Source organism: Gracilinanus agilis, chromosome 5 (assembly GCF_016433145.1).
Source record: "Gracilinanus agilis isolate LMUSP501 chromosome 5, AgileGrace, whole genome shotgun sequence".
Lineage (NCBI taxonomy): Eukaryota > Metazoa > Chordata > Mammalia > Didelphimorphia > Didelphidae > Gracilinanus > Gracilinanus agilis.
The window spans coordinates 89,412,647-89,431,889 of record NC_058134.1 but is presented as its reverse complement, the minus strand read 5'-3'; the positions used below and the strand labels follow the sequence as shown (position 1 = coordinate 89,431,889).

General features: G+C 34.9%; 1 protein-coding gene across 1 annotated transcript in view; it reads left to right on the top strand.

Annotated features, from left to right (window-relative positions):
• Nucleotides 1-19,243, top strand: part of UBE3C (ubiquitin protein ligase E3C) — a 204,236-nt gene that overhangs the window by 43,061 nt on the left and 141,932 nt on the right. The window contains exons 2-7 of the mRNA XM_044678556.1: nt 4,433-4,486; nt 8,377-8,451; nt 9,057-9,203; nt 11,983-12,098; nt 15,643-15,800; nt 18,792-18,945. Of these exons, the coding sequence (XP_044534491.1) occupies nt 4,433-4,486; nt 8,377-8,451; nt 9,057-9,203; nt 11,983-12,098; nt 15,643-15,800; nt 18,792-18,945 (704 nt within the window). The remainder of the gene's footprint in view (nt 1-4,432; nt 4,487-8,376; nt 8,452-9,056; nt 9,204-11,982; nt 12,099-15,642; nt 15,801-18,791; nt 18,946-19,243) is intronic.

Here is a 19,243-nt window from a genome sequence, read left to right as displayed (position 1 = left end):
TTTTCTGTGCAAATACCTGGAATTCTTCAATTTTGTTGAATGCCCATACTTTCCCTTGGAAATATATAGTCAATTTTGATGGGTAGTTGATCCGTGGTTGCAGGCCCAGCTCTCTTGCCTTTCTGAATATTGTATTCCACGCCTTGCGGTCTTTTAGTGTTGAGGCTGCCAGATCCTGTGTGATCCTGATTGTTGCTCCTTGATATTTGAATTGTTTCTTTCTGGCTTCTTGTAAGATTTTTTCTTTTGCTTGGAAACTCTTGAATTTTGCAATGATGTTTCTTGGTGTTTTCCTTTCTTGATCGAAGGCCGCAGGTGTTCTATGAATCCTTTCAATGTCTATATTGCCCTCTTGTTGTAGGACTTCAGGGCAATTTTGCTGAATTATTTCTGTTAGTATAGAGTCCAGGTTTTTATTAATTTCTGGTTTTTCTGGAAGACCAATTATTCTCAAATTGTCTCTTCTAGACCGGTTTTCTTGGTCTGTCACTCTCTCATTGAGATATTTCATGTTTCCTTCTATTTTTTCAGTCTTTTGGCTTTGTTTTATTTGTTCTTGTTGTCTTGAGAGATCATTAGTTTCTACTTGCTCAATTCTAGCCTTTAGGGATTGATTTTCGGCTATAATCTTTTGGTTGTCGGCCATAATCTTCTGGTAATCGGCCATAATCTTTTGGTTTTCGGCCATAATCTTCTTGTTTTCGGCCATAATCTTCTGGTATTCCTTTTCAATCTGGTCATTTCTTGTGTTCAATTTGCTTATCAGTTCATTTGGTTTCTGAGCCTCGCTTTCCAGTTGCAAGATTCTACCTTTTAAGCTGTTATTTTCTTGCCAGATCTCTTCCATTTTCCTCAAAATCTCAGATTTGAACTCTTCCATAGCTTGTGAGGAGTTTTCCTAATTTGGGGAGGGTCTGGATGGTTGTTTGTTCTCCTCCTCTGTTTGCTCGGTTGTCTGGATTTTCTCTGTGTAGAAGCTGTCGAGTGTTAAAGACTTCTTTTTTTTGTTATTATTCTTTCTCTTCTGAATTTCCTGTAACTGATTAGCCATCATTAGCCCAGCAGCTTCTCAGGTTTATCCTCGCGCTCAGTCCTGAGGTCTGAGTTCTAGTTTTTTCCAAGGTCAAGCCCCCTGGTGGATTCCCTTGCTTGATCCTTTGCAGGAGGTTTCTTTACAAGTCTCAGGGCGCTGCTTCCACAGTCGTATACCCGTCTGCACTGGTTCCCCACTTAGGCTTTAGTTCCTGGCTGTGTCCACCTCCACCCACGCCTCTGCTCAGCCGGCACCCACGCCTCTGCTCAGCCGGCTCTCTGCTCCCAGCGTCCACTCTCTGCGCCCACGCTCAGATTTCGCGTGCGTTCTTGACTTAATGGGGTCCTAAGTCTTGCTGCTCTCAGGAACAGGTCCCGGAGCTGCTGATGACTCGATGGGTGCCCCAAACTTGCTCTATTTCTTTTTAGCTGGGTTCGGAGCTATAGGTGAGTGTGGAGGGGGTGGGGGTGGGGCGGTTGCTCAGCTCGCGATTGAGTGAGTGAGAGCCCTTTATAGCATGTAAATGTCTCGATTCCACGTACCTTCCACGCTGTGCCCTGTTGTGGGGTTCCTCAGTTCGTCTGGACTTGTTTTTATGTCCCCTTGAGGAGTTTTGTGTGTTTCGGTCAGGAGAGGTTAAGAGCTGCTTCTTACTCTGCCGCCATCTTAACCCGGAACCCCCCCCAGTCTTTTTAAAAAAAATGTTTCATGACTTTTCAAAAGACTCTTAATTGCTCTCCCTGATTCAAGTCTCTACACTCCAATCCATCTTCTCCATAGTAATCTTCTCTTCTCCCCTCCTACCCCCCAGAAAGCATTGATTTCTTTTTTTCTTCTAGAATCATATATAAATGCTCTTTGACATCTAAAACTTCACAATTTTTCATTCTACTTCTCTTGCTCTATTATACATTATTTCCTTCCACTCATTGGTTCAACAGAAGTGACCTTTTTTTCTTTACACAAAACATTCTACCTCTCATTCTCTGCCTTCATCTCAGCCAGGCCTAGAATGCAGGTCTCTCCCCTCCCCTCCCCCAAACCTTCTTAGCTCTGCCACTTGGAATTCTTAGTTTCCTTTAATACCCACATTAAGCACCACTTTCTTAGTGAGAATTTTCTCACATCTTCCAAAAAAATGCATTTCCCCCTGTGTTGTCTTATATCTGTTTTGATATATATCTACATGTGAACAGATTGTTTCCCTTGATAGAATGTAAGCTTCTTGAAGGTAGGAACTGTTGTTTTGTGCTTGTCTTTGTTTTGGACTTCAATTTGAAATTTTATAAACTATTCATTTATTTCTATAAGTGTTTTTATTTTTATTTATATATAAACAAACACGTTAAAATAAATTAAATTGCCCACTCTTTTGATGAGTTGTCATCCTGTTCCCCTCCCCCCCCCAGCCTTAATATTTATGCCCAATATCTTTTCTGTTTCTCCAGCGGCTTCCTGTTATCTTCAGGATCAAACATATACTTCTCTGGATTTTAAAGCCCCTTGTAGTTGAATGGGGGAAAAAAATGACCTTTACAACTAAACCTGGAATCGGAGAGTGGAAGAAGTAGACCTTTATTCTTTCTCATGAGGAAGGGGAAAATGCTCTAATGGCAAATGCCAGTGCATGGGTACAGATACAAACATTATATAGGTTCCTGACACAATATCCCTTCCTCCTCTGTCAGATACCCCATTATCTGGGGGCCAGACTTAAAGTCTAGGCATGAAAGTCTGTCCCAATCAGAAAACAGCAAGATACATAGCATGAACTCATTACAAGCTTCCACCTGGAAGGTTATGGAAAGGTAACCATATTCTTGGGAGTGACTCCTGGCTCCTAAAGGTATGAGGAGATAAGGAGGTAGGATAGCCTATTGCAGTGTTGGTGAACCTTTTAGAGATGGAGTGCCAGGCCTGCCCCCACCCCAACCCTCAGACTGAGTGCCATGCCCCTCCCCCCTCATTGGCCATGTGCTAGTGTGCCCTGTCCCCCCCTTTACCTCACATAGGAGTGGGGAAAAGTGTTCTCATTGGGCTGCTAGACAGAGGAGTGGGGCAGTGCGGTGGAGAGGGGGAAGGGAGCAGCTCTGCCTGAGTCCCTCTGACTTTTAGTAACAGACTCTGGGGGTAGGGAGTTGGGAGGAAGAGTGGCAGGTGCCCACAGAGTGTGTACCATCTTTGGCACCCATGCCGTAGGTTTACCATCACTGGCCTAGTGGCTTTCATCCTTGAAATGAGATAAAAGGCCTCTCAACTCACTGGGCTTGTGGCAAAAACAAAATGTTCTTGAGGTCTTATTCTGTAAGTCTAAATAGGCTTTCATTCCTAATGGGGGGTGTAGGATGCATGTCCACACTAAGAAGAATAAATTAATACTTTTTATTCCCCACATAACCAAAGCTCTTTCCACCTTTCAGTTTTTATCTTATTCCAGTGCTGTACACTGAAACTGGCCTCCCTCCTGCTTCTCACACACCTACCTTTCAACTTGTTCCTTTTTATTGGCAGCTCCCTAAACCTGAAATTCTCTCCTCATCTCTCCCACCTGGCTTCTGACTTCCTTCCCAGCCTCAGCCACCTTTCAAAAGGAAGGTTTTCCCAGTCATCCTTTATCTTAGTGCCTTTCCTCTGAGACTGTCCCAGACTTAACCTATATCTGTATTGTAGTTATTTATATGTTGTCTCCCCTATTAAACTTGTGAATTGAGAACTGGGACTGCACTATTTATTTATTTGCTTATTTATTTCCCTTCTTTCCTTTGTATCCCTAGCACAGTGCCTGGCACATCATTTGACTTTTCATGGAACAGTTTTCCTGAAAACTTTTAACTGCTTTTTAAACTGATTTTTACTACTCTAATTGACAAATATTATAACTTTAAAATGTCAAAATTTCAAAAGAATTGAGTTATATATTAGTGATACTATTTTATGATTGTCTTTTTTTGGCCAGTCTTTTGAAACATCTTTTGGGTTACCTTAGATAGTTTATTGTTCTGCTTAAGGTGTCTAGAATGCCGAATTCTGTTCTGTTAAGTTCTGTTAGTTTTGTTAAGAATTCCATTTTTACCTCTATGAAGAAATAATTTTCACTGACTTTAGAGTTATCAGATAGATGTTATTCTTAGAAAATCACTGAAACATACCTTTAATTTTCCTCTTGCTCTCTGTGTGCTTTAGTTTTCCAACCTTTAAAAATGACATTTTCTATCAAATTCTCTGTAGGCTAGTTTGAATGCTTTAAAGGTAGGGTTTCAAGAAAATGTGGTAGTGTTTTTAAAAAAAGATAGATTGAATGAATGTTTACTAGATAAGTTCTTTGGCTTCAGTGATATTTTAAAATAAGGTAGATTTTAAAAGTAAAAAAATAATACTTTTTTAAAATTTTTGTTTTAGGAGGAAAAGGCATCTCTTTTGCATCGTACCCAGGAGGAAAGAAGGAAAAGAGAGGTAAAATAGACTTTATGAAGATATTTGAAGTTCTATTCACTGTAATAATTAAAGCATTTAAAGTCTTATGTCACAGCTCAATTGAATTAAACATATTTAGTTAGTGCCTACTATTTGTAATGTGTTAGATAATTCAAATACAAAGATAAAAAAGTGAAACAGTCCCTGGGATTCAGGGAGTATATAACAGGGAGTTGGGATAACCCTTAGTTCATTGTTATACTAAGTGTTGGTAAGCTTTTTATGCTAAATGAATTTTTTATCATACTTTTCTATTAGAAAACATTTGCGAAAATGATTGAAAAAGTAACTTCTCAAAATAATAATAGTAATAAGTGACATGGCATGTCTAGGTCTGCAATGTGCCAGACATATTTGATCTCATTTGAGATGGTAACATTACAGAAAAGTGCATAATATTACACTCATTGTACAGCCTGGAACCTGAAGCTAGAAGAGGTGACTTAGATAAGATGTCAAAGATAGATTTTAACCTAGGTATTCCTAGGCTACAGGCTAGACCTCCTCTACTACCTTTCCACCACTGTCAAAAAAAGGAATGGCCTTTTTTGAGGAATGCCTGTACTTGAAAAAGCATTTATTAAACATTTGCTTTGTGCTAGCACTACTAAATGTTGGATATGCAAATACAAAAGAAAAAACAGTTTTTGCTCTCACAGTGCTTGCATTCTATTAGAAAGATGACACGTAGTAGAATGTTGGTGAAAGAGGAACATCTTGGTTTGAAAAGTTACAGGATAGTGGAATAATAGAACAGTAGCTGGATATACTCTTTTCCAGGAAAAATGAGAGAATTAATTTGATTGAGATTTCTGAATTGTAGTTCTGGGGATAAAAGGGTAGAATCCTCTTCCAGAACACATTTTCTGGTTTTAGCTTTTCTGGTCCTAGGCTCCAGAGGTGACTTCCAGCAAGCCACATGCAAATAAATAAATAAATTCTATATGTGTTTCAATCTTTCATTTGCTTGTTCAGAGATTCTATTTCTTTGGATTGACCATCTTGTCTTCTAAGTTCTTTATTCTTATTTTCTTTAAAAACAATTTTTGAGAGCTATAATTTCTGGGTTAATTTTATTCCTATTTTAATATTCTAATAATTTTGTTTCTTTTCAACCATTTTGGAGTTTCTTGTTTCATGATGTCTCTGAGGAGTCTGCAGATTTCTTTTTCATGTGTGGATTTTGTCTAATTTTCCTTGGCCTTTCTTTGCTTAGTCTTCCTTGTGTCATGAATTTTTATACTGGCTTATCTACTGATGAATATTTCCCTTGGAATAATTTTGTTCTTTGAGTTTTTGTCTTTTTTTTTTCTGGATTCTCTTCTCATTCTTTTGCCCTTCCTCCTTCCATTACAAAGGTCTCTGAGTTTGGGCTTCTGCAATCTACTTAAAGAATTGGAGGCTGTTGGATTTGCTGGGGTTATTGACCAGAATAAACTCTGCAGGGAGAGAATCCGCTCAATATGGGTTTCTTGATAGTCTTCGTTTTCTTAGGAATGGATTCTTTCCCTTTTAGGAGATTTATGTTATAGCCTTTATCTGAAAAAAACAATTGAAAAAAGACCATTGGATTTAATGGTTAAGAGATTGTTGGTAACCTTGGAAAGAAAAATTTCAGTTAAACTGTGGATTAGAAACCAGGTTATAAATATAGTGGGAAATAAGGAAGAAAAGACAGTGCTTATAGCTTTTTTAGGAGCTTGGCCAAAAAGAAAAGGGGGAAAAGCTATGGAATCATAGCTTGGGGTGGGGGGAACCCTGAAATGTTCTGTCCCAGCAGGCAACATTATTCCTAATCTGACGAATACAATGAGTAGGATACAATACAATGAAACTTCAAAAGAGTTGCCTTAGAAACAGACTGACAGATGAGCATTTCCTTTCCTTTGGCCCCCTCTTTAAAAAGTTTGCCCATCACTGGCCTAGGGGATAGCGTTATTAAATAAACCCTCCACACCCCCCCCTTTTTTTTTACAAGGGAGATCTGTACTTATAAGAACACTAATAGACAGAAGGGGAGGACTGAAGAATAAAGATAATCTAAAGGGATCAGATCAGGGGTATAGATAGAGAGCTTGCTGTGGCAGTAAGAGTCCCTTCTTCTACAGATAGAATAGGAGGTGAAACTGAATGTTAGCATTTAGTTAAGTACCTACTTATATGCCAGGAGTTGTGCCAAGCACTAGAGATACAAAAAAAGGCCAAAAAAAAAACACCAAAACCCAAAACAACAAGTCCAATACCTGATCTCTAGAAGCTCTCAGTCTCACAGAGGGGACAAGATGCAAACAATTATGTACAAACAAGATGGATACAAGATAAATTGGAGGTAGTCTCAGAGCAAAAGCACAAAGATTAAAGAGGACTGGGAAAGGCTTTGTTGAATAGTGAGATGTTAGTTGAATCTGGGAAGAAGGCTAGGGAAGGTGCGAGGAAAGAACCCCAGTGTTGGGGGACAGCCAGGGAAAATACAGGGTATCATATGTGTGAGAGCAAGAAAACTAGTGTCACTGGATGGCAGTGTAGTAAATGGAGAGGAATAAGAACTAAGACTGGAAAAGGAGGTAGAAAGGGAAGAGAATAAAATTAAGCCCCTACTCTGTGCCAAGCACTTTAGAATATTAGCTCATTTGATCCTCAGAACAACTCTACTAGGTATATACTGTTACTAAGGCAAAGATTAAGTGACTTAACCAGAGTCACACAGTAAGTTTTTGAGGTTGGATTTGAATTTAGGTCTGCTAGATTCCAGGCCTAGCACTCTATCCACTTTGTCACGTGGCTACCTTGACATCTGACTGGAGGTGATGGTGGGCATTGGAACCAGGTTGTGAGCCTAGTGACTAGGAGGATGATAATAGGGAAATAGCAAGTTACTCATGGAGGAGTAGAAGAATTATTCAGCTGAGATTAGACAATATCAGTGTTTGGGACTTGATCATTAATGTTGTGTGACTTATTTCAGGAGCACTTAGAATTGCAAATGAGTCTTGGCTTTGCTATAATGAGACCTTGGTCAAAGCAGTTAAACCTCTCACATCTAGATTCCTTTCTTTAAAATGTGTAATATGGGGGTAATAATACTTTTGCCTACCTCACAGGGTTGTTGTGAGAATAAAATATAAGCTCAGAAATACTGAGGCTCTCCGAAACTATAACATTTATAAAAAGTAAAGAATATTAGTGTGACCCTGGGCAAGTTACTTAACTTTGCCTCAGTTTCCTCATCTGTAAAATGAGCTGGAGAAGGAAATGGCAAAACACTCCAGCATCTTTGCCAAGAAAACCCAAATGGGAATGGGAAGAGTTGGACACAAGTGAAACAACTGAAGAACAACAAAAAAGAAATATTAGTACCTATATTCTTTTCTTTTCTTGAAAAACTCTTACTTTCCATTTTATTTTATTTTTAAACCCTTACCCTCCATCTTAGATTCAATACTGTGTATTGGCTCCAAGGCAAAAGAGTGGTAAGGGTAGGCAATGGGAATTAAGTGACTTGCCCAGGGTCACCCAGCTGGGAAGTGTCTGAGGCCAGATTTGAACCTAGGACCTCCCGTCTCTAGGCCTGGCTCTCAACCACTGAGCTACCCAGCTGCCCCTTTTACTTTCCATTTTAGAATCAGTACTTAGTATTGGTTCTAAGGTAGAAGAGCAGCAAGGGCTGCTTATTGGGGGTTGTGACTTCCCAAGGATCACACAGGTAAGAAGTATCTCAGGACCTCCCATTTGAACCCAGGACTTCCCATCTCTAGGTCTAGTTCTCTATTCACTGAATCATACAGCTGTTCCTCCTGTGATCTTTTCATAATCATTTAACTTAAAATTTGGTTTCTGTTAGTTTAATTATTGTTTATTTAATTATTTAGGAAGAAAGGAGGAGGTTGAAAAATGCAATAATTATTCAGTCCTTTGTCCGAGGTTATAGAGACAGAAAACAGCAAGTAAGTATTTCTTAACACTACAAAATATTTAGGAGAAAACATGTGCAACCCTTTACTTTGCTGCTAGGAATGTTAGTTTCAAACATATAAGTCTCTTCAAATAAAAGTAAAGAGTTGGTATTTTTCCCTTAAGAATGATTTTTCACTGGAGTAGATTTAAGATCTTAAGATCAGAGCTGTTGTTTACATGATATGACATCTTTAAGTAAGATATATTTACATTTTTAACTTTAAAATACTTTGTAATGTTTTTGCATTAGAGTCCAAGTGAAAATGGAATGGTATATAAGAGTTTTTCCTAACATTTTATGAGGCACTTTTGTTTCTTAATTACTTAGCAACAGTTTGAATGCAGATAACAAAATATAAACAAAGGTTAAAATTATATATAAACAGAACTGATAATAGAAGGAAGCTGTGGATGATTATCTTTTAGTAGGTATTTAAGAGCCATGTATTACATGGTTTTTTATTGAACTTGCAGAGATAAGATAATTTAAAGTAATAGCAACTTAATTGTAATATTCCCCACAGTAATAAAAAATAGTTTAAAATTAATTCAGAACATAATTGAAAGTTTGTACTTTCTTTTTTTTTTTTTAAAGTATTCTATCCAAAGAAGTGAATTTGATCAGTGTGCTAATTTGGCACAGTCTGGTGGAACTTTTTCTATTGCTAATGGGCCCAACCTGACCCTTTTAGTTCGGCAGCTTCTGTTTTTTTATAAACAGAATGAAGATTCAAAACGTTTGGTAAGTTTCTACATAAAGCTTTACAAAGTCTTACCTTTAAATATTTTGAAGCTGCTTTTTAATTTGAAATTATTAAATGACTAATTAAGATGTTGAATAAATCCTTTTAACACAGGCAGCAAAAATTTGCTTGTTTGGAACTCTTAGCCAGTTACAATGCAAATACAAAATTGGTTGTTTTGGGAGTAATAGTTTTATCACACTAAAAACCTTGCTATAAATTAATAAACTTTTGGATCAGTGATTTAGAATATTGTTTTTAAGGGAACATATAGTTAGAATAGACTTTAAGACTTCCTCTATAGATTCATTTAATAATTAGTCTTTTAAAATAATGTTTTTATATTGTAGTCAATTGTCAAGGAAAATTGAAATGTATAATTTTTAGGGTAAACATTCACTCTGAGAAATTCTTAGATTAATTTATTAGGTTAGCTTAACACATATTTTTAGTTATTTACAGATATGAATATTAAATGCCAATTACATTCTACTTGGGATTCACTGTAAAACACTTTGAAATGCTTTTCCCTTGTCTTGTAGGGAGTTATTCTAAGAGCATAGTCATGAAACTAGGAAGTATGTGAGGAAGAAAAGCATTGAAATAACCAAAGGTGATAGCACAAAGCATATTTTTGTAAAAGTTGGGTTTATATTTGAAACAATAAGAAATTTGGAAAGTTCACTTAGTTGGAACATTCTTGGATGATGCTTCATGAATATACTTGATAAATATGCTCCTTTTCTAACATTTTATTCTCATTTGTTTCTCCTTGAAATTCTTTAGTCTGGAGGTATAAGATAGATGATTAGTTTCTCAAGTATTATTCTCCTCTTATGAATTAATTTGCATAGAAATTATATGTAACATTTATTTAAAATAATTAGAATAAATACTAAGAATAAGCAAAATATTACCATAGCATTTTTATTCACCATAGTGCAAAATCTTTGGTTTTGTGAGTACATTGTAATTAACTTATTTTCTTTTTGCATCTTTCAGATATAAAATTGAGGTTAAGTGTTCAGGTATAGATAGATATTTGGTCTGTATCTCTTATTCTCTTTGCATGGAAAACTTGGGATTTGGAAACTCTTCTCCCACTCCACATGAGCAATATGTTGTTAAAAATTTCCTGAGACACTTGAGAAGTTGTGACTTGCCTGTCATCACACTCAAGTATTCATTGAGGCTGACTCTATCCACTGTTGTCCCACATGGCTTTTGAATAATGATGCAGAGTAAGAATAAGACAGATATCTACAATGTAGTGGCAAAGCCAAGACCAGTAAATGTTTTAAGACATAAGAATGTGTGTGTTTGAAAACAAACCTTTCCCTTGTGCAGTGAGTTAGCATATTTCTCACTCTTACTTGACCCGTATCTACTTGTGAATACAAGGACAATTCTGTTTTTGTAACTCCTCAAATAGCCCTTTGGCTTCTTATAGTTTGTATTTATTGTAAGCAAAACATTGTTATTTGTCAACACTAGAGGTACCAGATGCTCAATTGATTCGAACCTAATACAATTCTACATTGAAATAAAAATTTTCATCCTACTATTTCTGTTTTTGCTTTATAGATTAAAAAATGTACTGCATCAGTTGACACAGCTTGGTCCTTTGAGGTATTCTTAAATTCTGGTGGTCCTCCTAGTGTTAAGAGATGTAACAAATCTTAGGATGGAAAACATGTTAAATTATGCAGAAAATGTTTGTAACATGTTGGTTTTTGGGAAAATGTGGACAGGATTGCTGACAATACCTCAAGAAGGAAACTTCTTGACCTGAAAGCTTGTGTTTGTCTGCAATTAATTTAATCTTCATAATAGATCTCAATTGATTTCTGCCTCACTTAAGATATATTCAACTTAATCGTGATTAAAGCATTGTGGTCAAAGTAAACTTAAGACATTAGACACAGAAAATACCACTTGCAGTGTTTAAAATTGTCTATTTAAGCTGCTCTTTTTAAATGAAGCTAGTTTTAAATAAGTCATATGAAATTCCAAAATGTCTTACATTTCATAAGAATTCAAACCCTATAGAGAAAATGGAAGATTTCTTATTAATAGGTATAATTTATAGTATTTTCACGAGTAACATTCTTTTTTGGTCTTAGGAGGAAGGACCCTGTGCTTTCTAGGAATTTGTGACTAAGGATGTATGGAGGCAGCCACTGTGGTGAACTAATAAATGTGTTTTTGTTGTTTTTATTGACAGGTCTATTTTTTTAATGGGATAATTTTCTATTTTGGTGATTTTGTGGTCAGTTGTAATTTTGAAATGATAATACCATGGCAGAATTGTAGATTTTTAGCTTCTAATATTGCAGAGAAAGCTACTTCATGACTAGTACTGAATCAGTATTTTGCTTGTGATTGTATCCTAAGCATTTCAGCTATGGATAAAAATGTTCAGTTTTGTTAGTTTTATATACACCCTTGCATTGTGGAATATTTTTTAAGGGTTGAGAAGTAGGGTTGACTAGGGGTAGGGTAAACTGTTTTATAGACATGGGTTCGATATAGTTAGCTTATCCCAGTAAAATTTGGTAATACTTAATGCTTTTACATTTTTTTAGGATAGAATCTTGCTATTTATATGCTAGTAAGTAAAACTTATTTATATTATTTATAGATTTATATATATTTATAGGTGACATAATTTCTAATTTTGCTCAACTTTATCACATGTATACAGAAAATTACATATAACATCGGAAAAATGGTGCTAAATATTTTTTATTAATTTTAAATGTATGCATTTTGTTTCAGATATGGATGTGCCAGAATTTAATTAAACAAAATTCTCAATTTGTTAAGCAACTGGATGGTCCTGACAAACTTACTTGCTTATTTCAAATAAAGAGGCTATTGGGCTTGTGTTGCAGGTAAAGTTATTATCGTTTAACAGTGTTTATAATAAAATTTATTAATCTCTTTTTCTTTAAAAAACAAAAAGCCCAAACCTCTTTGAGGCTTTGGGGGCGGGGGAATTAGTGTTTACATGACTCAGATTACAGAATGTAGGCAGGGATATGTCTTCAGTATTTATACTTTATTTCTAGAATCCCATGCAAATGCCTTGGTGATGCCTGGATTTCCACGGAAAGAAGAAATTAGTTCACTGTCATTGAAGGAATCTTCTCAGTGACATTTTTTTAAAAACTCTTACCTTCTGTTTTTGAATCAATACTAAGTATGGTTGCAAGGCAGAAGAATTGTAAGGGGCAAGCAGTAATTAAGTGACTTGGCCAGGGTCACACAGATAGGACGGGTCAGAGGTCAAATTTGGACCCAGGACCTTCCATCTCTAGGCTTGCCTCTATGCACTGAGCCACCTAGCTGCCTCCTCAGTGGCACTTCTGATTCTAGAGTCTGTTTAAAATCACTATTGGTGTTTTGTGCAGTTGTTTCAAGATAGGTTAGGTCTTTCACATTTTTTTTACTATGCACATACACATTTGGACCTTGAAACTTTATTAATTTATGTCTTTTAAATTTAACTTAGTAGTGAGCTGCATTTGACCTTTATGTATTCTGAATATTTATGTACATGAGCGAATAAAGACATTTAATAACCATTTAAAAATCCTTTCAAACTGTCTTTTTTAAATGTTAGATTTTTTTTGCAAAACCCGAATATTCAACACCACTAATGTAGTTTCTTAGGAAATCTTATTTAAAAGCCAAAACTGGTTTCTTGAGAGATACAGACCAATTATTTTATTTGACTGCTCTTAGAAACAAATTTCTGTAGCCCTCAGATGACACACATTTTGTAGGGACTGACTAGTCTTTCAAGAGGGGCCAGTCAGATAAACTAAAAGTAGGGAGGCAAAAATTGATATGGAACCATGAAAGCAAGCTTAGTTTGAAACATTGCAATACGCCATAAAAAGTTGTATTTATTTGTTCTCACACTCCTTTTGCTACTTTTCAAAACAAAACCAAAAAATGCCATTTATGTTTGTTATAACCAATGTGTTTTTGAAGATAATAATCTTTAAAGTGTAATTTGAATTCTTGGTATTTCAGAATAACTAATTTTTTAGACTTTTGGAGATCACAGCATTGCTTCATATCTGAAATTATAGTAATCTATAAATTGGTCCTTTTAACCTTTTATACTGAAGCAATGAATTAAATTGATATTTTCAGGTATACACAGTCCTGCATTAATAAGCACTATGGTGAAATGCCAAAGAGATGGGAGACATGTTTCTTTCCTTTATAGAAAATAATTAAACTAGGTTCTTAAATTCCATCCATTTTCTGATTTATTATTGTTTTCAACTATTGTTTATTGATTTTTAAATTACTGTTGAATTATTGAATGTTGATTATTGTTACAGCAGAAACTTAGCATATTAAAATGTGACCTCAAAATTACTTTACATATTATACCTAATTTCTAATCTCAACTTTTGTACTTATTTTCCAAATTTTCTACATCTGCTTTGGTTACCCTAGTTGCTAGTGATATTCTCTCTAAGGTTCTCCATCTTTCATTCTGTGTTTGTCTTTAGGTTTTAGTTTGTTTTTTTTAAACCTTTACTTTCCAAGAATCTGTACTGTGTATTGGTTCCAAGGCAGAAGAGTGGTGAAGGCTAGGCAATGGGAGTTAAATGACTTGCCCAGGGTCACACAGCTAGGAAGTATCTGAGACCAGATTTGAAACCAGGATTTCTGGAACTGGCTCTCATCCACTGAGCCACTCAGCATCCCGGAGATTCTAGTTTATATATCTTATCTTTTCCATTGGAATAGAAGCTCCTTAAAGTCAAGGACTGTTGTGAGTTTTGTGTTTTGTTTTTGTTTTTGTTTTTTACTTTTGTTCATTAAAAACATGCAATTTGCATGGTAAAAGTGCTTTCAAAGTGTTTAGTATTGACACATTTGTTGGTTTCATGTTTCTGAATATATTTATTAATTTTTCTGTAATTTGTAAGTGCCTTCCCATGCCACAGATATCCAGCTGATCAACATTTTTGATTTGATCAGTGATGATCTTGTTTATTGATTAGCTAGTATTATGGCAGATAGGTTCTAGTCTTGACAATGGAAAGCAACTCTAGTGTATTTCACTATGTTAACAGTGAATTCAGAAGATTCTTATGCTTCTTATGAGAGTCATGAACAGTATAAGTAGGACCACAGTTAGGAAACTGAGGTGAGCATACTGCTTTATTCATTACCTTTCTCAAGGATCTTAATATTTTCCTCAGTTGTCAGGTAGCAAGCAGCTAGATGGATCATTAGTATCCGCAGGTTAGTTTAAGATCAAATTAATTTTAATATACTTTATTTCACAGTAGTATATTATCTCATCGAAATGTAAAATAACTGTAAAAATATGCCCCTCCAAGGAATAGACTGTGATTTATAAATGCTAGTCCAAGATTCATTTACTAACAAAAGACTCTTTGAGCCATTTGGTACCACTTCATCTGGATTCTTGTGGTCCATACTGAGCAACTAGAGGGATGATGAATACATTCTTGATACTCTTAGGGTCTTCCTTTGTGTCTTGTTTTAAGTCCTACTTTTGCCAAATTTCTTTCTTGTTACCTGCCTATAAGTGGTTGCATCTGCCTGCTCTTGCCTGGGGTTCAAGCAAAGGCCATGTGTGGTCAGCGGGAGGGTAGTCAGCTTGCCTAATGCTATTTGCCCAAGTGTTTGTTCCGAACTCTGCTTCCACTTACTCACTCTGCTCCTGCTCTTGCTGTTGAGCTACTTGCTTCTGCCCAAATTTTGGTAGCAACAGACCCAACTTTGGGGTCAGAAGACCTGGTTTTAAATACTGGCTTTACCACTTTTACTAACTTTTTTGATCTTAGGGCAACTACCTAACCATTCTGAACTTCAGTTTCCTCACCTGTAAAATATGGGTGTTGATTATTAAGTTTCTTTTTAATTGCCAAGCTATATGATCTTGTGAATATAGGCTACACCCTATAATGAGGTCATTGAAAGGAAAAAAATGTTGGCAAGGGGGGAAATATATATATATACATATATATATATATGCATATATATATATATGGACACACACACACACATATAAAAAGTACTAGAAAACATATGAAAGAGGTTTTAAAACTTTTTAATGATGGTATTGATTTTGCCTGCCTTACATTCTTTGATTGTCTTCCTGATCATCCCACAGAATGGCCTTATAACTTCAGGTTGTACTCTGGTTTTATAAAAAACTAGATTTTGGAGAGAGGAAAAAGAAAAGAAGTATATTTGACTAGGACGAGAGTTTAAACATTTCCCTTTTGGAAAGAGTCTGGGTTTTGGACTAGCAAATGAAAATATTATGAATTTTATAAAGTCAGGTACATTTTTTGTTAATTATGTTGGAGTTTCTGCTATGTACTATGTACTAGTACTATGCCATTAGTAAATGTGTGAATTGTGTTTCCTTTACAGGTTACTACAGAACTGTAATGATGACAGTTTGAATGTTGCACTTCCTATGAGAATGCTTGAGGTATTTTCATCTGAGAACACATATTTACCTGTTTTACAAGATGCCAGCTATGTGGCATCAGTAATTGAACAAATTTTGCACTACATGATTCAAAAAGGTCAGTAATAGGTGTGATAGGAATACTGTAGTCATTTTGATATGTATAAATAAATGCAGCTCATATTACTTAACCACATTTTAAAATAGATTTAAATCAGTTAAATATAAATACTATCTCCTTTAGAAATTTTATCTTGTAATAGAATTATTAATGTTGCTTTGTTGGAAAGCATTTATGTTTATATACATCTATGTAAGATGTAAAATTTTGACCTTTGTTGTAATCTTGACCTTTTGGGGGGAGAATTGGAAAAGTTCCAGAATAATTTTTTTAACTATCTTAGAAATGAGACCATGTTTGCTATTTCAGATTCTGTTTATGCTATCAGCTTTGGCTGAAAGGACTCAAGAAGACTGATTTCTGTTTGTATTTTAAGGGAATTGATTTCAGAGAGGTAGCCTAGTGTGCTAAAGAGAACACCTGGATGTAAGTCTTTATGCTGCTTCCATTTGTTATTCACATAATTGGGACAAGACATTTAACTTCTTTAAGCATCAATTTTCTCATCTGCAAGATGAGGAAAATTGTGCTTTGTAAAGTATTTAGTCCTTCAGAAATTAGAAGATAGTACATAGACAAAAATTCCTATTATCACTTTAATATTGTCTCTGTAGCTATAAACACACATACTGTTTACATTTATTTATTAATGTTTTAAAATGTTTAAAATTCATACATATTATAGATAACTATTTTATGTACTATATATAGAAATATGGTATATGTGTATCATTGCTGTGTATGATACACCTTAGTTGAAGTTGAAAGACTAGTATCTTGTTAAAAACTAGAGCTAATCAATGAAAACCTTTTGGAAAAATTGGTACAGTCAGTTTACATGAATGTATTAGGGATAGGGTATGACTACTCTTAAAATACTTTTTTTAGATTGTGAATTGTATTTGTTGATTTTTTGGAATTTCAAAAAGGGCTAATATGTAAATCATCGGGAGTACCAACAAACTTTGAAAGAATTCTCCTCAATATATCATGACATAGGGATATTTCAGAAAGCACTTGAGAAAATTGGAAATAAGTTGTTAGAATTAGTGATCAAAATTTTCTTTCAAAATCATATTTTTATTTTCTTGGACATAGGAAGCTAAATTAAATCTATTCGATTCATCTTCTCTCCACTACCCTGATTTCAGCATTGCAGTGTGAATATGATAAAAACTCGAGTTCTGTGGATGACAAAAACTTAAATTATAGGGGCAGCTGGGTAGCTCAGTGGATTGAGAGCCAGGCCTAGAGACAGGAGGTCCTAGGTTCAAATCTGGCCTCACACACTTCCCAGCTGTGTGACCCTGGGCAAGTCACTTGACCCCCATTGCCTACCCTTACCACTCTTCCACCAAGGAGCCAATACACAGAAGTTAAGGGTTAAAAAACAAAACAAAACAAGAACTTATATTATTTTAGTGCTACTTTTTGATGTATGTTTTAAGTTTATATTTGAATATAACAATACACAGTACCAGGCATGAGAATCATACTTTGTCTGACCTAGTTTAGTGAAGTAGTTGGTACAACTGTTATACTTGGAAGAGACCAGGTTCATAAGAGATTAAACCACTAGTGCTGGCTGTCATACAACTAGGATCTGATTCAAACTCAGTGTTCCTGACTCCACTCTTTCCACTTCGTCATGCTGTCTCATTTGATAACATTAAATTAAAACAGCTTTAGAAATCTTCTGTAGAAAGTTAGCCTTTAAAAAATAAATTGCTGTCTCAAAATATTAGTGCTTAAAATTAGTATTTTGTACTTAAATTGTAGCTTGTATATTTGATATTCCAGTGATGTTGAACTTCACTGTTCAAATGCTTTTCATAATGTAAATATTATTAAAGATATTGTTTGTTTTAAGTATAGATTAAAAGGTGTTTTTTTAATATTATTTAAAAATTCAGTTATTTTGACTTTTATTCTCTTCTTGTGAAAAGTGCTTCTGAGCCCTTTTTTCCACTTTCCGGTGTGAGAAATATAATGGTGTGTTGAAAAGCGATTTTATAATTAAATGTTACTGTGTTTTTAGATTTATTTGCATATAGGTGTTTATAAGAATATAAAATACGTAACATCAAAACAAAGTTTTATCTAGCCCAGTATTCTGTTTTTAGTATAGACAAAGACATTTTGACCCAAAAAATTATGGATGCTTCATTTACTTATGTGCTATCACCTTAAAATATTTAAGGTAGCGCATATAGGCTAAAAACTCTCAGCTGTGTCATTCACTATTTAAGTGACTTTGGGCAAGTCATTTAACTTCTCTTGACCTCAGTTTCCTTATTTGTGAAAAAAAGATGTTGAATGTCTTCCTAGATCCCTATTCTGACCCTAAATCCTTCAGGAATTTTCATTCTATTCATATTGCAATTTTCTGTGTTCAGAGTTTGATGATCCTACAAATCATTATACTATATATCTGTTTTTGTAGTTGAAGAGAACTGTATAAGGATCATTTATTAATTAGGAGACATTTTTTGGTCACAGCTCTCAATAGACCATTTTAAAAAACCTCAATATTCACAGAAATGGAATTCAGTAACAGCCACCTCAACTCAGAAGAATAATAGATATAATAGATGACATTTAGAGAACGTGTCAAATTTTCATGGTGAAATTGTGATGATAGGTTTCTAGTTTGTATAATAGTATCATGAGGTTAACTGAACTCAGATACTTTTACAAGCCACACCTGATGCATTAAATCATAACCATGCTTCTTATATATGTTCCTTAGATATTATTTAATTTGGATAAATGGTGGTACACAGAATTGACACCCATTATACACAGCAATCCTATAAAATCAAAGTTTAGTAAAGGTCAGGTAGATTTTAGAGATAATTTTTTCTACTTAAACATATGTTACTGCCTAAAAAAAAACCTATCCCTACCTCAGAGACTTATGAAAACAACTTTTTCACAACCCAATTTTTAAGTTTTAATCATTTGATTATGTAATTTTGCTTCTTTCAGGATATTACAGGTCCCTTTATTTGTTGATTAATAGCAAGCTTCCACCAAGTATTGAATATTCTGATGTATCTCGAGTTCCTATAGCAAAAATCCTACTGGAGAATATTCTGAAACCATTGCACTTTACTTATAGCTCCTGTCCAGAGGGTGCAAGGTAAGAATTGGATATGTGCCTGAGTTTTATGGTTGTATAGAATCCACACTAACTGTATAACTTAGAACAAGTTTATAATTTTGTACTTTTATTTCTTTTCTTTTTTTTAAAGAGGATTGGATAGATAATTTCAATCTTTTACAGGTCTAAAATTTTAGGTTTTTGTGATTCTAAGAACAGTTCTTTCATGAGTATTTCATTTTGCTGTAATACATATTATCTGTACAACCATGTACCAGTTACTTATTCTTGGATGCCCTTTCCTAAATTTAAAATCAAAATATTTGTACTGCTAATC